At 37.8% G+C, this 22,528-nt stretch overlaps 2 protein-coding genes across 4 annotated transcripts in view; one reads left to right on the top strand and one right to left on the bottom strand.

The window, feature by feature from the left end:
- The window catches only part of RDX (radixin), an 83,078-nt gene that overhangs the window by 27,620 nt on the left and 32,930 nt on the right, over positions 1-22,528 (top strand). For 2 of the 3 annotated variants that reach the window (XM_068989023.1, XM_068989024.1), the window contains exon 9: positions 10,746-10,876. The exons of the other annotated variant lie outside the window; for it this stretch is intronic. In XM_068989023.1, the coding sequence (XP_068845124.1) occupies positions 10,746-10,876 (131 nt within the window). The remainder of the gene's footprint in view (positions 1-10,745; positions 10,877-22,528) is intronic. 3 annotated transcript variants of the gene reach the window in all.
- On the bottom strand, positions 2,946-3,134 carry LOC138093236 (large ribosomal subunit protein eL39-like). Its single transcript, XM_068989360.1, has one exon. It carries the CDS (start codon positions 3,096-3,098, stop codon positions 2,946-2,948), a length of 153 nt encoding a protein of 50 aa, XP_068845461.1. The 5' UTR covers positions 3,099-3,134.

The following is a 22,528-nucleotide window of genomic DNA, read 5'->3' as shown; positions in this document are numbered from 1 at the left end:
GTTTTCATTTGCCTTTCTCTAATAATGAGTGGCTGACTTTCTTTTTCTGGGCTCCAAAATCACTGCAGATGGTGATTGCAGCAATGAAATTAAAAGATGCTTATTCCTTGGAAGGAAAGTTATGACCAACCTAGATAGCATATTAAAAAGCAGAGACGTTGCTTTGCCAACAAAGGTCTGTCTAGTCAAGGCTATGGTTTTTCCAGTAGTCATGTATGGATGTGAGAATTGGACTGTGAAGAAAGCCGAGTACCGAAGAATTGATGCCTTTGAACTGTGGTGTTGGAGAAGACTCTTGAGAGTCCCTTGGACTGCAAGGAGATCCAACCAGTCCATTCTAAAGGAGATCAGTCCTAGGTGTTCATTGGAGGGACTGATGTTGAAGCTGAAACTCCAATACTTTGGCCACCTGATGCGGAGAGCTGACTCATTTGAAAAGACCCTGTTGCTGGGAAAGATTGAGGGCAGGAGGAGAAGGGGACAACAGAGAATGAGATGGTTGGATGGCATCACCGATGCCAATGGACATGGGTTTAGGTGGACTCTGGGAGTTGGTGATGTACAGGAAGGCCTGGCATGCTACAGTTCATGGGGTCGCAAAGAGTCGGATATGACTGAGCGACTGAACTGAACTGAATAATGAGTGATCTTGAGCATCTTTTCGTGTGTTTATTAGCTATCTGTATGTCTTCCTTGGACAACTGTCTGTTTAGGTCTTTTGCCCACTGTTGGACTGAGTTATTTGCTTTTCTATTATTGAGTTGCATAAGCTGCTTATGTATTTTGAAAATTAATCTTTTGTCAACTTTCATTTGCTATTATTTTCTCCCATCCTTAGGGTTGTCTTTTCACCTTGTTTATTGTTTTGCTGTGCAAAAACTTTTAAATAGGTCTTACTTTTTTTTTTTTTTTCTGTTACTCTAGGAGGAGACTCATAAAGGATTTTCCTGTGATTTATATAATAAAGTGTTCTGCCTGTGTTTTCCTCTTAAGAGTTTTACAGTTTCTGGTCTTACATTTAGGTCTTTAGTCCAGTTTGAGCTAATCTTTGTATATCATGTTAGGAAGTGTTCTAGTTTCATTCTTTCACATGTAGCTGTCCAGTTTTCCTAGCACCACTTACTGGAGAGACTGTCTTTGCCTCAATGTATATTCTTGCCTCCTATGTCAAAGATAAGGGTTTATTGCTGGCTTTTCTGTCTTGTTTCATTGGTGTATATTTCTGTTTTTGTGCCAGTACCATACTCCCTTTATGAATGTAGCTTTGTAGTATACTCTGAAGTCAGGAACGTTGATTCCTCCAGCTCCGTTTTTCTTTCTCAAGATTAATCGCAGCACTGTTTATAATAGCCAGGACATGGAAGCAACCTAGATGTCCATCAGCAGATGAATGGATAAGAAAGCTGTAGTACATATACACAATGGAGTATTACTCAGCCATTAAAAAGAATACATTTGAATTAGTTCTAATGAGGTGGATGAAATGAGCCGATTATACAGAGTGAAGTAAGCCAGAAAGAAAAACACCAATACAGTATACTAACACATATATATGGAATTTAGAAAGATGGTAATGATAACCCTGTATGTGAGACAGCAAAAGAGACACAGATGTATAGAACAGTCTTTTGGACTCTGTGGGAGAGGGAGAGTGTGTGGGATGATTTGGGAGAATGGCATTGAAACATGTATAATATCATGTAAGAAATGAATCGCCAGTCTAGGTTGACGCAGGATATAGGATACTTGGGGCTGGTGCACTGGGATGACCCAGAGAGATTATATGGGGAGGGAGGTGGGAGGGGGGTTCAGGATTGGGAACTCAGGTACACCTATGGTGGATTCATGTTGATGTATGGCAAAACCAATACAGTATTGTAAAATAAAAATAAAAAAAAAGATTGCTTTGGCTGTTTGGGGTCTTTTGTGTTTCCATACAAATTGTAAGATTTTTTTGTTCCAGTTCTGTGGAAAATGCCATTGGTGATTTGATAGGGTTCACATTGAATCTGTAGATTGCATTTGGTAGTTTAGTCATTTTCACAATATTGATTCTTCCAGTGCAGGAAAATGGAATATCTCTCCATCTGTTTATGTTGTCTTGTTTTCTTTCATCAGTGTCTTATAGTTTTCTATGTATAGCTCTGTTTCTTTAGGTTGATTTATTCCTATGTATTGTGTTCTTTCTGTTGCAGTAATAAATGGGATTGATTCCTTAATTTCTCTTTCTGACTTTTTGTTGTTAATGTATGGAAATGCGAGTAGTTTTTGTGTATTATTTGGTATCCTGTGATTAGCTCTAGTACTTTTCTGATGGTATTTTTAGGATTTTGCAAACAGTGAGAGTTTCACTGCTTCTTTCCAATCTGGATTCCTTTTGTTTTCTTTAACTCTCTGATTGTCATATCTAGGACTTCGAAAATTATGTTGAATAATATTGGCGAGAATGGGCACCCTTGTCTTGTTTCTGATATTAGAGGGGATGCTTTCAGGTTTTCACCATTGAGAATAATGTTTACTGTGGGTTTATCATTTACGGCCTTTATTATGTTGAGGTAGGTTCCTTCCATGCCCATTTTTTTTTAAAGAGTTTTATCATAAATGAGTTCTGAATTTTTTTCAAAAGCTTTTTCTGCATCTATTGAGATGATCTTATGGTTTTTATCTCTCAGTTTGTTAATATGGTATATCACATTGATTTGCGTATATTGAAGAATCCTTGCATCCCTGGAATCATGGGATTTTTTCTTTTTCTCCAAATAAGTTTCACATATTTATTACTGAGCCTCATAGACTTCTAGTAAGGAAACAAGAAACATTAGGAGCCAAGCATTCCATCTCTCCCGTAAGTTTAGACAGTTGTGATGTTCCAACTGTGATTTGGCTGGTTAATATGCAGATGGTCTTAACACACAGCATGTGTTCCACTTTATATGTGACACTTCTTATAGACCCAGCTTGGTTTTTCTGCAGTGTCTTCTCTTGGAATTGTCCCTGATCTTACTAGTTTTTGTTCGAATCCATTGAGGAATGGGACAATTCTGCTTTTGTTTCTTGGCCAGAAATTGCTTGACCCTGAAAGTCTTATGAGAAGACATCGTGAGAAGCAAACTCAACCATACATAGGATAGTGGAGAAAACAAAAGCACATGTATGATCTTTATAATGTGTTGTTGAATTCTGTTTGCTGTTTCTTGAGGATTTCTGCATCTATGTTCATCAGTGATATTGGCCTGTAATTTTCTTTTTTTGTGATGTCTTTTTCTGATTTTGGTATCAGGGTAATGGTGGTCTTGTAAAATGAATTTGGAAGTATTCCTTCCTCTGCAAGTTTTTGAAAAAGTTTCAGAAAGATAGGCACTAGCTCCTCTCTAAATGTTTACTAGATTTCACCTGTGAAGCCATCTGGCCCTGAACTTTGGTTGGTAGGGAGATTTTTGATCAGTTTTCATTTTAGTGCTTATAATTGCCTTGTTCATAGTTTCTGTTTTTTCCTGGTTCAGTCTTTAAAGCTTGAACTTTTCTAAGAATCTGTCCATTTTTTCCAGGTTGTTCATTTTGTTGGCATATCGTTTCTTGTAATAGTCTCTTCTGATTCTTTGTATTTCTGCATTGTCTGTTGTAACTGGTCCTTTTTCATTTCTAATTTTATTGATTTGATTTTTCTCCCTTTTTTCTTGAGGAGTCTGGCTAATGGTTTGTCCATTTTGTTTATCTCCTTAAAGAATCAGCTTTTAGTTTTACTACTCTTTACTATTATTTCCTTCATTTCTTTTTCATTTATTTCTGGTCTGATCTTGATGCTTTCTTTCCTTCTACTAATTTTGGAGTTTTATTGTTCTCCTTTTTCAGTTGTTTTAGGTGTAACGTTAGTTGTCTATTTGATGTTTTTGTTTCTTGAGATAGGATTGTATTGCTATAAACTTCCCTCTTAGAACTGTTCTTGCTGCATCCCATAGGTTTTTGGTTGTCGTGTTTTTGTTGTCATTTGTTTCCAGGAATGGTTGATTTCTTATCTTACTTCTTCGGTAACCTGTTCATTTTTAAGAAATGTATTTAGTCTCCATGTATGTATGTTTTACAGTTGTTTTTTTTTTCCCTTTTAATTGATATCTAGTCTCATATTCTTGTGGTGAGAAAAGATGCTTGATATGATTTCCATTTTTAAAAATTTACTGAGAATTGATTTGTGACCTGAGATGTGGTCTGTCCTGGAAAATGTTCTATCTGCACTTGAGAGGAAAGTATATTCCTTTGCATTGGGATGGAATGTCCTGAAGATATCAACTAGGTCCATGTGACCTAATGTGGCATTTAAGGCTTGTGTTTCCTTAATTTTCTGTTTTGATGAACTGTTCATTGGTGTAGGTGGGGTATTAAAATCCATACTGTTGTGTTACTGTCAATTTCTCCTTTTATGTCTGTTAGTGTTTGCCTTATGTATTGAGGGGCTCCTATGTTGGGTGCATAAATATTTGCCATTGTTATGTCTCATTATGTAGTGTGCTTCTTTATCTCTTATAATATTGTTTAAGGTCTGTTTTGTCTGATAGGATTTTGATTTCCATTTTGCATGAAGTGTCTTTTTCCATCTTTTCACTTTGTGTGTGTCTCTAGGTCTGAAGTGGGTGTTGCATATGTATGGGTCATGTTTTTGTATCCATTCAGTCTGTGTCTTTTGGTTGGAGCATTTAATCCATTTACATTTAAAGTAATTATTGATATATATGTTACTATTGGAATTTTCTTTTTGTTTTGGGCTTATTTTTGTAGGTCTTTTCCTTCTCTTGTGTTTCCTTCCTGTGGAAGTCCCTTTAACTTTGTCTGTAAAGCTGGTTTTGTGGTGCTAAATTCTCTTAACTTTTGCTTGTCTGAAAGGTTTTAATTTCTCTGTCAAATACAAATGAGATTCTTGCCAGGTAGAGTTAATTTTGCTTGTAGATTTTTCCCTTTTAGTACTTTAAATATATCCTGCCATTCTCTTCTGGCCTACAAGGTTCCTGCTGGAAGATATCTGTAAATCGAATGGGGTTTCCCTTGTATGTTGCTTGTTGCTTTTCCCTTGCTGCTTTTAATAAATAGTCTTTCTTTGTGTTTAATCTTTGTTAGTTTGACTAGTACATGTCTCAGTATGTATCTCCTTGGATGTGTGGGTCTCTGCACTTCTTGGACTTGATTGTTTCCTTTCACATATTGGGGAAATTTTCAAATATAGTATCTTCAAATATTTTTCTTTTTCTTTTCTAGTACTGGGACACCTATAATCTGAATGTTGGTGTGTTTAATATTGTCTGAGAGGTCTCTGAGACTGTCCTCAATTCTTTTCATTCTTTTTCCTTTAGTCTGCTCTTCAGAAGTTATTTCCACCATTCCATTCTTCTGCCTCAGTTAATTCTGGTATTGATTGCTTCTAGAGTATTTTTGCTTCCCTGGTGGCTCAGGTGGTAAAGAGCTTGACTGCAACATGGGAGATATCTGGGTTCAATCCCTGGGTTGGGAAGATTCCCTGGAGAAGGGAATAATAACCCACTCCAGTATTGTTGCCTACAGAATTCCATGGATAGAAGAGTCTGACGGGCTACAGTCCATGGGATTGCAAAGAGTCAGACATGACTGAGCTACTAACACACAAGAGTAGTTTAAATTTCATTATGTATTGTAGGTCTCTGTTTATTCTTTATTACTTCTTTGCATTTTGTCCATTCTGTTTTTGAGGTTTTGGATCATCTTTATTATCATTACTCTGAATTCTCTTTCAGACGGTTTGCCTATTTCTTCTTCATTTATTTGGTCTTATGTGTTTCTGTCTTGTTCCTTCATTTGTGCAGTATTTCTCTGCCTTTTCATTTTTATTCTAACATACTGTGTTTGAGGCTTCCTTTCCCCAGGCTTTCAGGTTGTATTCCTTCTTCCTTTTGCTTTCTTCCCTCAGTGGGTAAGGTTTGTCCAGTGGTTTGTGTAGGCTTTGTGTTGGGAGTGACTTCTGCTTGTGTTCTGGTGAAAGGAGTTGAGGTGTTTTTTTCCCCCCATTCTGATGGGCTTGGCCATGTGAGGTGGTATATTTTGGGATGTCTGGTAATCCTGTCTGCTGATTAATGGTTGGGTTTATGATTTTGTCTTGTTCATTGTTTGGGTGAGGTGTCCTGCACTAGGGTGCTGTCAGCAGTTGGGTGATGCTGGATCTTTTTAACACAGTTAACAACCCCATGATTCCTTTCTTGGATTCCATGAAAGGTTCCAACCTATCATTAGTGAGTATTGATTGCCTGCTTCGTATACAGTAGGAATTCATTAACTTTTTATTTCATTTGAACACCTGAAGGTTGTTTTATGTTAGTCCAGCCACATGGGGATTGGTGGTCTTTCAGAAGTGGCATGCCAAGTCTTCATTTATTCTCTGCTTTGTAGGTCAGAGAGAGAGAAGTGACAACTGTGTATGTGGAAACAATTCCGGTCAAGCCCAATGACAAAGGAGCCAGTGACATACTTGGGGGAGTGCCCAGAGGTGCTGCTGGAGTCTCGTGGGCAAGAACAGTAGTTGGGAAGAGGCAGCAGGAGGCCTCTTTCCCTACAATACATTGGCATATGTAGCTATGTCCTCCTGCGTAACTCTCATAACTTTTTTAAAATAGTGAAAATGATGTTCTTTTCCACGGGTTATTGGTCCTTGTAGTCTGTGTTCTTAAGTTACTTGCATCCAAATTGAGTTTGCAATTTAGAGTGAGATAGCTACATACCAGTTGTAGATTAGCTATGGAATAGTCTGTCACAGCTGACTGCCTTTATGCCTGGGACTCAGCTGATGTCATACCAAAGAATCCAGGCTTTGGAATTAGATACATCTGGGTTTGAATTCTAATACTTGTTGAACAAGTAACTTCTTATCCACTATTCTCTTATCCTTACTGTGAAAATAATAGTCCTTTCAAGAGTTTTTGTGAGAAATAATAGTGTCAGTATAGAAACATTTAGCAGAGTACCTAATACATAATTAAGTAGCAGCAGTAAATAATTTTTAATATTACTAGTACATAGTTTAAATAGAAGTTGGATATATGTTGCTTTTTAGTCTTCATTTTAAGAAAAATGTAATTGGTGCCATCTGATATTCTTTAAAAAGTAATGTATTCTAATATGGGGCTTCTCAGGTGGCTCAGGGGTAAGGAATCTTGACCTGCATACAGGTTTCTCAGGAGGCAGGTGAGGTGGTTTGGTATTCCTCTCTCTTTAAGAATTTTCCACAGTTTGTTGTGATCCACACAATCAAAGGCTTTAGTGTAGTCAATGAAGCAGAAATAGATGTTTTTCTGGAATTCTCTTGGTTTTTCTATGAGCCAGCTAATGTTGGCAATTTGATCTCCAGTTCCTCTGCCTTTTCTAAATCCAGCTTCAACATCTGGAAGTTCTCAGTTCTTGTATTGTTGAAGCCTAGCTTGAAGAATTTTGAGCATTACTTTGCTAGTGTGTGAAATGAGTGTGATTGTGTGGTAGTTTGAACATTCTTTTGCACTGCCTTTCTTTGGGATTGATATGAAAACTGACCTTTTTCAGTTCTGTGACTGGTTGAGTTTTCCAAATTTGCTGGCATACTTAGTGCAGCACTTTAACAGCATTATCTTTTAGGATTTGAAAAGGCTCAACTGGAATTCTATCACCTCCACTAGCTTTGTTCATAGTGATGCTTCCTAAGGTCCACTTGACTTCACACTCCAGAGGAGCTTTGGCTCTAGGTGAATGATGACACCATCATAGTTATCAGGGTTGTGAAGATCTTTTTTGTACAGTTCTTCTGTGTATTCTTGCCACCTCTTCTTAATATCTTTTGCTTCTGTTAGGTTCACACTGTTTCTGTCCTTTATTGTGCCCATCTTTGCATAAAATGTTCCCTTGATATATCTAATTTTCTTGACGAGATCTCTGTAGTCTTTCTCATTCTATTGTTTTCTTCTATTTCTTTTCATTGCTTACTTAGCAAGCCTCTCTTATCTCTCCTTGCTATTCTTTGGAACTGCATTCAGATGGGTATCTCTTTCCTTTCCCCCTTTGCCTTTCGCTTCTCTTCTTTTCTCAGGTACTTGTAAGGCCTTTGTATTTCTTCTTCTTGGGGATGGTTTTGATGACCGCCTCCTATACAGTGTTACGAACCTCCGTCTGTAGTTCTTCAGGCAGTCAGTCTTCGTCTCTTAGATCTAATCCCATGAATCTATTTGTCACCTGCACTGTGTAATCAGTCATAAGGGATTTGTTAAGGTCATACCTGAATGGCCTAGTGGTTTTCCCTACAAAAAGAAACTAGGTATCACTAAGAAGTGTGGAGAACCGAAGTCATTTGTATTAATTGAGTGGGGTATTCGTTGGTGATGGCTGTCGGCAGATGAGAATTCTTGTGAGATGAGAAATACAAACTTTGTAAGAGTGCAGGATAGTAAACTTTACAGAACACTCTAACTGTCATAATCAAGTTAAATACTGGCTATACATTTATTTCATTTTTCAATATAAAGACTAAAATTCCTCCCCCCAACTTGCTTGCTATCTTCAGTCTTTATCTCTTGCTTCCATGTCTCCTTTACCTCCATCCTTGAGGAAGAGCAAATGAAACATCAATAGGGAAAAGGGAAACAGCACCAGTGCCCACCTCCAGAAGGGGCCATCTGTGTGCCAGAGCATGACTTGAAAAGTTCTGAGTTTGTGGAATATTATTGTAGCCTTTGGTCTTCAGATCTAGTGGGATGTAAGTATTCATGAAGTGTCTCAGTGTCTCAGGGTGTAAGCTAACTGTCTTGGAGACTGTGGCAGCTCTGGATTTGACTGAGGAGTGATGTGGGCAGGCTAGTCAACATCTTAGAGTAGCAGGCAGCCTGGCATGGAAAAAGTAGCTCTTGGCCATACTAGCAATTACTTGAGAAATACTGTGCTCTTGATGTCACAGACAAGACTGCTTTTTCAGCTTTCTAAGGAATACAGGAAGGGCAGCAGTATCTGTGGGGCCTGCAGGCCCTTGTTTTTCTCAAGGAAATCAGGATGCTCAAACTTCCTTAAACCTGTGTAAACCCTGACTCTTACAGCGGTGGGGGCTGTTTACCTGTATATACTCTGTCGATTGAGATAGGATGAAAGAGGTGAATGTGCTAAAAGTGAGTCCAAGTCTTGGGGGCAGAGGGGCGCTTAGTTATTCAATCTTCCTTCTGGCTGTTGAGAAAGTACCTTGTAGGGAAGTCTAGAACAGAGGTGGAGTTCCCCTTTCATGAATGAACTCCAGGCCTTAGATTATTAAATGCTGTGAGGATTCATTAAAACCAGTTGGGAAGATATGGTAACCCTTACACTTAATACATAGGCCTACTTTTCTTGCTGACTTGTTACAACTCTGCCTGTTTGCCCCAAAGCTGGAGTCTCTTTTCATATTGAAAGCGATAGGTGTTAGTTGCTGCAGGAAGAAATAGGTAGTAAAACTTTGCTGACAAGCTTATCAGAGATTGCAAGTTGAGAAATTATGTGATTTGGGCTTGAAATTCAGAACTGACATCAAATGGCAGCTATGTCTTTTGTAAATATTTAGGTATATTTAGATAAGTTTTAGATGAAAGCATAATTATTATTTTTTTTAACTAAAAAGAGAATATTATTCCCATTGAAGATAATATTATCTGATAATTAAATCTTATTCATCATTATATTTCTGGCCTTCAACATAGAGTCTGATCCACTGTAAGCCTTTGGTAGATGTTTGATAAATGAATTTGGCTATATTTAGGCCCATGGTAGATGCATCTAAATGACAAAAGCATTCGTTCCCACCAAACTCTCAGGAGGATCTTTTTAGGTAGCACTAGATGGTGGGCTCGGAGAAGGCATTGGCACCCCACTCCAGTACTCTTGCCTGGAAAATCCCATGGACAGAGGAGCCTGGTAGGCTGCAGTCCACGGGGTCGCAAAGAGTCGGACTTGACTGAGCGACTTCACTTTCACTTTTTCCTTTCATGCACTGGAGAAGTAAATGGCAACCCACTCCAGTATTCTTGCCTGGAGAATCCCAGGGACGGGGGAGCCTGGTGGGCTGCCGTCTATGGAGTCGCACAGAGTCGGGACACGACTGAAGTGACTTAGCAGCAGCAGCAGCAGCAGCAGCAGATGGTGGGCTGCCGTCTATGGGGTCGCACAGAGTCGGACACAACTGAAGTGACTTAGCAGCAGCAGATGCATACTGTCGTTCTAAGGGATTTGTCAAAGGAGATAAAACTGATTTGTCATCTTAAGTTGATACTACCTTAAAAATTAAACTTGTATTAATTGTTAATGGTTGAAATATTTTGCCCTTCCATGTTAATTTGCTTTTTAAAGTGAAACAGCCTGTGCACTCCCTTCAAACCTTGCTGTTTATGCCAGTGGGTGGTTTCAGCTAATCTAAAGAAGGCATGTTCTTGGGTATGGCAGCTGTGCAGAGTTAACTTGTTTTGTGCTCACATATAATTAATTGTCAGGAGTTCAGTTTAAACGGTCACTGACTATAGTTTTTGTGACCTTAAAATAAAATCTATATTTTAATCCAGTGTGTGTATATGTAACAGTGTTATAGTCCTATATTCTTAACTATATGACTTTTGAATACATCTGAATATAATGAATACTTAAAATATTGATATGCTGTCATTTCTTCTTAGTTGATTTACAGTTAGTACTTAGGTTTCATGTATATATTTTCATATATTAATTTGTAACAACACAGTTTAATTCCTTTTAAGGGCTCAATTAGAGAATGAAAAGAAGAAAAGAGAAATAGCAGAAAAGGAAAAGGAAAGAATAGAACGTGAAAAGGAAGAGCTGATGGAACGTCTGAGGCAGATTGAAGAACAGACAATGAAAGCCCAGAAAGGTAAAAGTTTCTTTTTGATACTGGATTCAAAATTGTTGCTCTGTCATCAGATAATATAGTATTTCTTAATACTATTACATCTTATTTGTCTTTTTTTTAAATATATTTTTTAATCAGAGGAAAATTGCTTTACAGTGCCATACAACTACATGAATCAGCAAAATTGTACATACGTCCCCTCCGCCTTTAGCCTCCCTCCCTTCCCACCACCCTGCCCCTCTAGCCCCTCACAGGGCACCAGGCTGAGCTCCCAGTCTTCCCTAGCTACTCCCCACAAGCTGTGTATTTGACTCGTGATGGGGTGTGTATGTCGATGCTGCTTTCTCTATCCATCCCACCCTCTCTTTCCCCCACTGTGTCCACAAGTCCATTCTCTGCATCCATGTCTCTATTCCTTCCCCAAAAATAGGTTCATCTGTACCATTCTTCTAGATTCTACATGCAATGCAAATTATTATGCCATGTTTGGTTTCCTCTTTCTGACTTAATTCATTCTGTATAACAGGCTTTAGGCTCATCCACATCACTACAACTGATTCAAATTTGTTCCTTTTTACGGATGACTGATATTCTTTTGTTTTTATGTACCACAGCTTGTCTATCCATTTATCTGTCGAAGAACATCTAGGTTACTTCCATTTTTTATGTAGACCTCAGTTCAGTTCAGTTGCTCAGTCGTGTCTGACTCTTGGCGACGCCATGAACCGCAGCACGCCAGGCCTCCCTGTCCATCACCAACTTCCAGAGTCCACCCAAACCCATGTGCATTGAATTGGTGATGCCATCCAACCATCTTATCCTCTATTGTCCCCTTCTCCTCCTGCCCTCAATCTTTCCCAGCATCAGGGTCTTTTCAGATGAGTCAGCTCTTCTCATCAGGTGGCCAAAGTATTGGAGTTTCAGCTTCAACATCAGTCCTTCCAATGAACACCCAGGACTGATCTCCTTTAGGATGGACTGGTTGGATCTCCTTGTAGTCCAAGGGACTCTTAAGAGTCTTCTCCAACACCACAGTTCAAAGAAAAGCATCAGTTGTTTGGCGCTCAGCTTTCTTTATAGTCCAACTCTCACATCCGTACATGACCACTGGAAAAACCATAGTCTTGACTAGACAGACCTTTGTTGGCAAAGTAATGTCTCTGCTTTTTAATATGCTATCTAGGTTGGTCATAACTTTCTTTCCAAGGAGTGTCTTTTAAATTCATGGCTGTAATCACCATCTGCAGTGATTTTGGAGCCTCCCAAAAGTAAATTCTGACACTGTTTCCACTGTTTCCCCATCTATTTCCCATGAAATGATGGGACCAGATGCCATGATCTTCGTTTTCTGAATGTTGAGCTTTAAGCCAACTTTTCCACTCTCCTCTTTCACTTTCATCAAGAGGCTTTTTAACTCCTCTTCACTTTCTGCCATAAGGGTGGTGTCATCTGCATATCTGAGGTTATTGATATTTCTCCCTGCAGTCTTGATGCCAACTTGTGCTTCCTCCAGCCCAGCGTTTCTCATGATGTACTTGCATAGAAGTTAGACAAGCAGGGTGACAATATACAGCCTTGACGTACTCCTTTTCCTATTTGGAACCAGTCTGTTGTTCCATGTCCAGTTCTAACTGTTGCTTCCTGACCTGAATACAGGTTTCTCAAGAGGCAGGTCAGGTGGTCTGATATTCCCATCTCTTTCAGAATTTTCCACAGTTGATTGTGATCCACATAGTCAAAGGCTTTGGCATAGTCAATAAAACAGAAATAGATGTTTTTCTGGAACTCTCTTCCTTTTTCGATGATCCAGCAGATGTTAGCAATTTGATCTCTGGTTCCTCTGCCTTTTCTAAAACCAGCTTGAACATCCTGAAGTTCACGGTTCACGTATTGCTGAAGCCTGGCTTGGAGAATTTTAAGCATCATTTTACTAGTGTGTGAGATGAGTGCAATTGTGCAGTAGTTTGAGCATTCTTTGACATTGCCTTTCTTTGGGATTGGGATGAAAACTGACCTTTTCCAGTCCTGTGGCCACTACTGAGTTTTCCAAATTTTCTGACTTACACTTTCACAGCATCATCTTTCAGGATTTGAATATATATAGACCTAATTCCATTTAATTGCCAATTTAATACTTAGTGGAATTAAATCATAAACATTTTTAAGGCACATTCATGTATCCAGTGCTCATATATTTGTTTTTCATTTTCTTTAGTACTCAAATATTTTTATATGTACTTTTATTATACATTAAAAATGACTGTATGTGTTAATTTTTTTCTTTGGACTCTCCAGGGTTCCATACACAGAAATACATTTTCAGTGCTTTCTGGCATTTAAACAAAATCTCTTTATGGATATTTGAGTACTTTAAGGCATCTAGGTAATTTAAGGCATTTTAAACTATTCTGATTATTTAAACTCTTCTAGAACTCAGTCTCTAGTTTCAGTATATTAAAAAATACACAAGTATATTCAGTATATTAAAAAATATGTAGCCATGTTTTGTTTGTTTTTGGTACCATGTTTGAAAGAACCTTCTTCCTAGACAGTAGGTAACCAAAATGTTACATTATATTAATGTTTTATTATTTTAATATTTTTATTTGGCTGTGTCAGGTCTTAGCTTTGAGAATGCAGGATCTTCACTTTGTCACACGGAATCTTTTTTTGTGGTGCATAGACTGTAGTTGTGTTACATGGCATGTGGGATCTTAGTTCCCCAACCAGGGATTGAACTGCCATTCCCTGAATTGCAATTCAGATTCTTAACCACTGGACCACCAGGGAAGTCCCAACTACAATGTATGTTTAGAAGGGCTACATTTATATTTAGCAAGTGTGGTTTATATAAAGTAACTTTATTATTTTTTAATTTTTTTATTTTTACTTTATTTTACTTTACAATACTGTATTGGTTTTGCCATACATTGACACGAATCCACCATGGGTGTATACAAGCTCCCAATCCTGAATCCCCCTCCCACCTCCCACCCCACATCATCTCTCTGGATCATCCCCCTGCACCAGCCCCAAGCATCCTGTATCCTGTATCGAACATAGACTGGCACTTCGTTTCTTACATGATAGTATACATGTTTCAATGCCATTCTCCCAAATCATCCCACCCTCTCCCTCACAGTCCAAAAGTCCGTTCTATACATCTGTGTCTCTTTTGCTGTCTCGCATATAGGGTCATCATTACCATCTTTCTAAATTCATTGCAGCACTGTTTATAATAGCCAGGACATGGAAACAACCTAGATGTCCATCAGCAGATGAATGGATAAGAAAGCTGTGGTACATATACACAATGGAGTATTACTCAGCCATTAAAAAGAATACATTTGAATCAGTTCTAATGAGATGGATGAAACTGGAGCCGATTATACAGAGTGAAGTAAGCCAGAAAGAAAAACACCAATACAGTATACTGACACATATATGGAATTTAAAGTAACTTTAGAATAGACAAAAAAGATACTGAGCAAAATAAAATACTGTATTCCTTTTTAAGAGGTAGTACTTGCTTTCCTGATGACTAGTAGAATCAGACATTCAGTTCTGTTGAAAATAGCTATCAGTCTTATTTAAGGTTTATTTTTGCTCCTTGCATCAGCTGATGGTGGGATGATGCTCTTGAGCAGTGGGTAGAATAATTTGCCCAGATAGGTAGCTAAAGGAGGAAGTCACAAAGATTGTTACAAATGTACAAATTGATCATCCCAATTGTAAGATGATTGGAAATAATATTTCTAAGAGAAGAAATAGATTTTTAAAAGCCCTGGGTTTTACTCTGACTCATGAGGAACCATACTTCTCAGAGCTGTAAGAGACCTAGAAACTGTTTAGTTTGAAACCCCGAGGTAGTAAAGAGACTTGTTTGCAGGCCATAGTGCAAGGATAAAACTTGTTTCCTGAGTTCCGACTTGATGCTGTTTATACCACTCTTGGGCTCCCCTGGTGGCTCAGCTGGTAAAGAATCCTCCTGCAATGTGAGAGACCTGGGTTCGATCTCTGGGTTGGGAAGATCCCCTGGAGAAGGGAATGGCTACCCACTCCAGTATTCTGGCCTGAGGAAGTCCATGGGGGCACAAACAGTTGGACACAACTGTACGAGTTTCACCCACTCCAGGTGGTTTTTCATCAATTAAAGCAGATATTCACGATGTGCCAACTTTGTGCTGAATTTTAGACAGACAGATACATAGTGTTCATGGGAGTGAAGCCTGTGTGCTTGATAGAAATGAGATGGATACATAAAAATTTTAATACAGTTAGATAACATGTGCTAAGTGCTATGTGAAGAGTGTAAACAATGTTTATATTAGAGGAAGAATCTTGGGAAAAAAGCTAGAATGTACTAAAGTGTTTTTTATAAGGAAAGTTTAAAGAAATTTATGATACTGCTTTGATTTTAAAGAAAAGATTGAAGGATAGCAGCTTTTCATTTATATAATAACTTTTCTGAGAGAATAGCTATTCACTAAATCTTTCAATCTTATTTATTTAGATGTGTGATAAAAATATTGCTGATTTACATACAGACAAGTACTTAAGTAAGTGAACACTAAAGAATATAAGGAAGATAGAACGCAAGAAAAAATATAGAGCATCCTTGTCAAGACAGTTTCAAATCAGTCATCTTAAGGTGAAGGACATCCAGTTTTGCTTGTTTCCTCTTTTTTTTTTTCTAATAATAAAACTTTTCCAGGCTGTCCTAAACTCTGCATCAGTTGTCTTGTAATTTATGCTAAGTTCTCATTCAAATGATAAATAGCTCTAACCATTTCTAAATCATGATATTTAGTAGATAAACCAGTAATTTTTGTTTGAAAAGAAACGTATTTCATTATTGTCGTTTTCTTAAAAATTTGATATTGATGGTATTATTTGAAATTTGAAATGTCACAAATAATTAAACAGAATCATGCTAACAGTTTGCATTGCCATATTCATTATTGTTAGATTATTTAGCTTCCTTTGTCATTCTTTTAACTATTTTTAAGATAACATTGGTAACTGTATTTGAGATATGACAGCCAAACTTGAATTTAGTTTCTGTTCTAAAAAAATACCACATTTCAAAATGAATTTCCACTTTCACAAAAAACAAGCCATAGGAAAGAGTTAGGGGTATAGTGATTTCATTCTGGATACTTGCTATCATAATGACCCATATAACCGTGATGGTGTCATCAGTTACCTGGAGCCAAAGTGTGAAGTCCAGTCATCCTTGAGTGCGAAGTCAAGTGAGCCTTAGGAAGCATCACTATGAACAAAGCTAGTGGAGGTGATGAAATTCCAGCTGAGCTATTTCAGATCCTAAAAGATGATGCTGTTAAAGTGCTGTACTCAATAGGCCAGCAAATTTGGAAAACTCAGCAGTGGCTCCAGGACTGGAAGAGGTCAGTTTTCATTCCAATCCAAAAGAAAGGCATTGCCAAAGAATGTTCATACTACCACACAATTGCACCACTCATTTCACCCATGCAAAGTAATGCTCAAAATTCTCCAAGCTAGGCTTCAACATCATGTGAACTGAGAAATTCCAGATGTTTGAGCTAGCTTCAGAAAAGGCAGAGGAACCAGAGATCAAATTGCCAACATCCATTGGATCATTGAAAAAGCAAGAAAATTCCAGAAAAACATCTACTTCATTGACTGTGCTAAAGCCTTTGACTGTATGGATCACAACAAACTGTGGAAAATACTTCAAAGAGATGGGAATACCAGACCACCCTACCTTCCTCCTGAGAAACCTGTATGCAGGTCAAGAAGCATGGAACCACAGACTAGTTCCAAATTGGGAAAGGAGTACATCAAGGCTGTATATTGTCACCCTGCTTACTAAACTTCTATACCGAGTATATCATGCGAAATGCTGGGCTGGATGAAGCACAAGCTGGAATCAAGATTGCCGGGAGAAATATCAATAACCTCAGATATGCAGATGACACCACCCTTATGGCAGAAAGCGAAGTGGAATTAAAGACTCTCTTGATGAAGTTGAAAGAGGAGAGTGAAAAAGCTGGCTGAAGACTCAACATTCAAAAAACAAAGATTATGGCATCTGGTCCCATCACTTCATGTCAAATAGATGGGGAAACAATGGAAACAGTGACAGACTTTATTTTCTTGGGCTTCAAAATCACGGCAGATGGTGACTGCAGCCATGAAATTAAAAGGTGCTTGCTCCTTGGAAGAAAAGCTATGACAAATCTAGACAGCATATTAAAAAACAGATTACTTTGCAGACAAAGTTCGGTCTAGTCAAAGCTGTGTTTTTTCCAGTAGTCATGTGTGCATGTGAGAGTTGGACAGTAAAGAAGGCTGAGTGCCAAAGAATTGATGCTTTTGAACTGTGATGTTGGAGAAGACTCTTGAGAGTCCTTTGGACTGCAGGGATACCCAACTGTTCCATCCTAAAGGAAATCAGTCCTGAATATTCATTGGAAGGACTGATGCCGAAGCTGACACTCCAGTACTTGGCCACCTTATGCAAAGAGCCGACTCAATAGAAAAGACCCTGATTCTGGGAAAGATTGAAGGCAGGAGGAGAAGTGGACGACAGAGATGATTGGATGGCATCATTGACTCAATGAACATGAGTTTGAGCAAGCTCCAGGAGTTGGTGATGGACAGAGAAGCCTGCAAGGCTGCAGTTCAGGGGGTTGCAAAGAGTTGGGCACGACTGAGCTACTGAGTAGCAACGACAACTTGTTAAGCACTCAGTACTGTTCTAGGCCGTTTTCTGGCTGTTGGGCATATAGTATTGAACATATAAGATCCCTACACTTGTGTAGCTTACAGTTTATTGATGAAAGACAGAGTAATAAATGTAACATAATAAAAATCATTTTATGTAGTTCTAAGTGCTGTGAAGGAGATAAACAGGGTAATGTGATAAAAGTAATAGTTGTGAGCAGAAGGGGGTTTATGTATGCATTGTTTACAAATAGAAGTCAAGCTTTAATTCAGATATTAATTTACAGTATGACCATAAGCAAGTCATTTTTAGCCTCTAAATTTTCTTAGGTTCCTAACTTCTAAAATGGAAGTAAATAATTTACTTTACTGATGTTTTTTTAAATACAGTTACAGTAAAAATTTTTTGTTGAAATTTTTTCATAGGTATAATAATGTGCATACCTCTTAGATGTAAGGCTCAGTGAATTTTTATTAAATGAATCTATTTTTGTAACTGCCCAAAACAAGATAAACATTACCTGCCCTCAGGGAACCCCCTCTTGTGTCTCTTCCAAGTCAGTTTTTCATCCCAAATGTGAGATATCTTTCTGATTTATATCATCATAAAGTTTAGTCTTTTTTTTTTTTTCTAGTAGCTTTGTTGAGATACAGTTTGCATACCACACAACCGTTTGAAGTGTATGAAATGATAGGTTTTAGTATTATTCACAGGAGTTATGCAGCTGTCGCCAAGATTTTAGAACAATTTCATCACCCCTGAAAAAAGTCCCATACCTGTTAGCAGTCACTCCCATTTATTCCCATTTCTCCCTGCTTCCCCACCCCCCATACCTGGGCAGTTACTAATTTAATTTTTTATCTCTATAGACTTTGCTGTCCTGGACATTTCACATAAATGCAGTCATGCAAAACATGGTCTGTTGTGACTTGTGCTGGGCATAATGTTTGCAAGTTTCATCCTGTTTTGGCATCTTTGAAGGACTTCATTGCTGAATAATATTCTATGCATATGATGCTACATTTTACTTTTTCATCAGTTGTTGAACTTGTGGGTTGTTTCTACCCTTTGACTGTTGTGAATATGCTGCTGTAAACATTTGCGTACAGGTTACTGTGTATCCATATGTGTTCACTTCTTTTTGCTGTAAGCCTGAGAGTGGAGTTGCTGGGCCATATGTTTAACTTTTTGAGGACTTGCCCATCTGATTTCTAAGATAACTGTTTGCCATTAACATTCCTACCAGCAAGACATGTGTTCTCCACGTCCTCACCAGCACTTGACAGTGTTTGTCTTTTGGATTATAGTCATCATAAATGGCAGTGATGTGCTGTCTCATTGTGGTTTTGATTTGCGTTTTCCTAATGGCTAATGATGTTGAGCATGTTTCCATATCCTTATTATCTCTTTGGAAAAAATGTATTTTCAAATTTTCTCTGCAAATCAAGTCTTTTTGTTGTTGAGGTATAAGACTTTTTAAAAATTTCTGTGTAAATCTCATATCTACATCACATATATAATATGCAGATATTTTCTCCTGTGGGTAATCTTTTCATTTTGTTGATGGTATTCCTTGGTTTTAAATTTGGATAAAGTCCAATTTATTATTTATTTTGGGCTGTTATTAGTTGAGTTTTTGGCACAATGTCTTAGAATCATCTTGCCTGTGTTTGAACACATAGAAATTCATGTGTACTTATTTTTGGCTTCTTTTTGCTCAGACTTACGCAGATAGCTGTAGTTTGTTGTTTTTTTTTTTTAACATTATTGTATAATATTTGACTGCACGTATTTAACTGTTTATTCATTCTACTGGTGATAGATATTGGGGATATTTCCTGTTTGAAGCTATTATAAAATCAGGCTGCTATGAGCATTCTTGAAAATAGTAGTTGGTGTACTTACCCACTAATTTGTTGAGTGTACACACCTGGAATTGTGAGTGGAACTGCAGGATCACAGCTGTACAGAGCTAATGTAGATACTGCCATCAGTTTCCCAAAGTGGTTGTGTCAATTTTCATTCCTCCCAGTGCTCTACATCTTCATCGTTACATCCCCCACTCGTTATTGTCAGGATTTCTTTTTTGTTTGTTTTGCCATTCTAGTGAATACAGTTAGTACAATGTATTTCCTTGATGACTGATGACTTTGAGTACCTTAGGAAATCCTTATAGCTCTCTCTGAAGTGCCTTTTCACTTGTTTTGCCCATTCAAAAAAAAACATTGAATTTTCTTCTTTTTCCTATTGATCTATTGATCCTATTAATCATGTAAAGGAAATCTTTACATGTATTATTAAAAAAAAGAATCTCTCCATGGTATACCTTTTTACTCTCTTAGTGGTTGGTGTCTTTTAATGAAAAGACAGTCAACTTTAAGCTCTGTTTATAACTCTTTTTCCTTATGATTATGAATGTGTTATTCTTTACTATTCTTTACTATTTCTAGAAATTTTGTTTTACCTTTCACATTTCGGTCCATAGTCCATATATGTGACTTTTGTAAGGGTCAAGGTTTATTTTTTACCCACATGTATTTCTAACTGACCCAGATCCATTTATTGCTAAGACTTTGTACCGTACATAACATCACCTTTGTCACAAATCCAGAAGTCTCTATGTATAAATCTATTGCTAGACTTTGTTCCACCTACTAGTTTGCCTGTTGAACTGCCAGTGCCACAGAGTTCATTTACTAGTTGTATCTAAAAAGATTTTTAACTGATGTGTCTCATAAATAAGTCATAGGTATACAGTAAAATGGTAGGAAACATGTTTCAAAGTAAGGTGACTCTTGGGCTGCCATGTTACTTTACCTTTAATCTTTTATGGTATTAGTTGTTAATGGTTATATGTTATATACTTTTATAATCCTGAGGTTGAGAAATGGAAAATATTAATTACTTGAAAAACATTATTAGAGAGCCATTTAGTTTATAAGAAGACATCTAATGTCTACAGAAGAGTTTAATATCTGCCAAGATTAGGCTCTTCCATTTAAGTCAACAATCTGAATATGCTGCTGTTTCACAGAATAAACCCTCTCCTCCCAGGGTATTGTGAGGTGATGCACATCCTGGTTCATTCCTAGGTTGGTAGTTTTCTCTTTGCTGTATTAACTGTTCCTTTCCTCCAATCTCTGTGACTTCCTATTCTAGTTATTCGCAGTACTTTTTTGAAGAGAGAGCTTCTGGAGAAGATATTCTGGAAATGGAAACTCCAGGAGAGGAAGATCAGCTGTTGAAATGTTTTTGCTGCAAACTTCTGTGGCTTGAGGATGTGATAACAGTTTTTGAATGTGATGAAAGCTCCATAACTCTGATTTATCTTCTGAGTTGGCACTTATAATCATGCTTTTCTGTTAAGTTCTCCACCACTGCCCCTGTGTGTGTGTATACATTTTTTTTTCTTTCTTTCAGATTTTCTTCCTTTAATGTTTCATTTTCAGGCACAGGAGGAGCTTAACACACTCTTCACATTTAAAGTTCTGCTGTTTGTTTGGTGGCTATAAATGTTTTATCTTTTTCGAGATGGCTTCTTTTTTCTCCTTTAATGCATGATTCTAGTGTGTGGCTCACTGTTTTGCTAAAATAAAATTAGCAGTGTGTTTAGTCTCTGTCAAAGAGCTGAGTGTTTAGCTGGTTGTCTTTAGCAATTGTAGATGGTGAGCCTAAAGGTAAAGGTGGTATGGAGTTTCTGGAAGGTAGTAAAGGAAAGACTATATTCATAGTCATAAGAAAAAGGTTGGTAAATTGAACTTTTATAGTTACAAATGGGACTCTGGCCCTTGGCATCTTTGCAGAGGGTTTTTTGGACTTCTGAAAATCCATTTCTGCATTATTGCCAGTGTTTGTCTGGCTTTTGAAATTTTCCTCATGCTTTGCTTTTTTTCCAGGTTCTCCTAGATGAGCAGTATCAGTCATAGTTCTTTTAATGACCTTGCTTGTTAACTCCAATGTCTAGCTAATTTATGGGTCTATTCTGTAGTCTGTTTTCCCTTTTTAGGGTGGAGGAGGGGATTTTAAAGGGCCTCGTTTGGTCCTATCTGGTATGCCTGGTAGTTTTGATTAGATGCATGACACTGTATGTGAAAAAGTTATAGAGACTTTAGATGGTGTTATTTTCCTTCAGGGCTGGTGAGGGAGGGAAGTGGTGTTACTCAGTTGTATCTGACTCTTTGCAACCCCATGGACTGTAGCCCATCAGGCTCCTCCATGGGATTCTCCAGGCAAGAATACTGAAGTGGGTTGCCATTCCCTTTTCCAGGGGATCTTCTCAACCCAGGGATTGAACCCAGGTCTCCTGCACTGCTGGCATATTTTTTTTACCATCTGAGCCACCAAGAAAGGCCTACATTTTTTTTTAGAGAGGGTTTAATTTTCTTGTGACAGGCAGAATATGTGCAGATCACCTTGAGGGAGTTGTGGTTTCAGGCTTTGTTAAGGTTGGTCTCTTTCTAGTTTTACTGCTAGTCTGTAGCCATTTGGAGGCATCATCTGAAAGACAGTTCTATGATCTTAAAGGGCCTTGAATCCAGCCTTTGATTCCCAAACTGCAAGAGAGTGTTAATCTCTGAGATCAGCTCTTTGCACTCTTACAGCTACTTTTTACTTGTTTCTGTAGTATTTGAGCCCATATGTGTACATTTTAGGAGGTGGCAAATATCTTGAGGGGAAATAACACACAGATTTTGAGACTTTTCTATTTATTTCTTTTCAGGATCTTGTCCTTTCAAGTCTTGGATGCTTTTGCGGTTTCAGAGTCTAGATCTCTGTTTTCTCAGCTTGATAGAATATTGCAGGCTCTGCCTTTATTCCACTCTGCTAGGACTATTATATACCATTTTTTAAATATAAAATAAGCAAGCACATGATATACACACAAAGATATGCTTTTCTCGCCACTTGTTTCTTAAACAAATTGCACCTTGCTGTTTTCAATTAACGTAATCTTGAAAGTCCAT

Source organism: Capricornis sumatraensis, chromosome 16 (genome assembly GCF_032405125.1).
Source record: "Capricornis sumatraensis isolate serow.1 chromosome 16, serow.2, whole genome shotgun sequence".
Classification (NCBI taxonomy): Eukaryota; Metazoa; Chordata; class Mammalia; order Artiodactyla; family Bovidae; genus Capricornis; species Capricornis sumatraensis.
The sequence above is the reverse complement of the archived record's forward strand: the minus strand, read 5'-3'. Positions and strand labels throughout refer to the sequence as shown.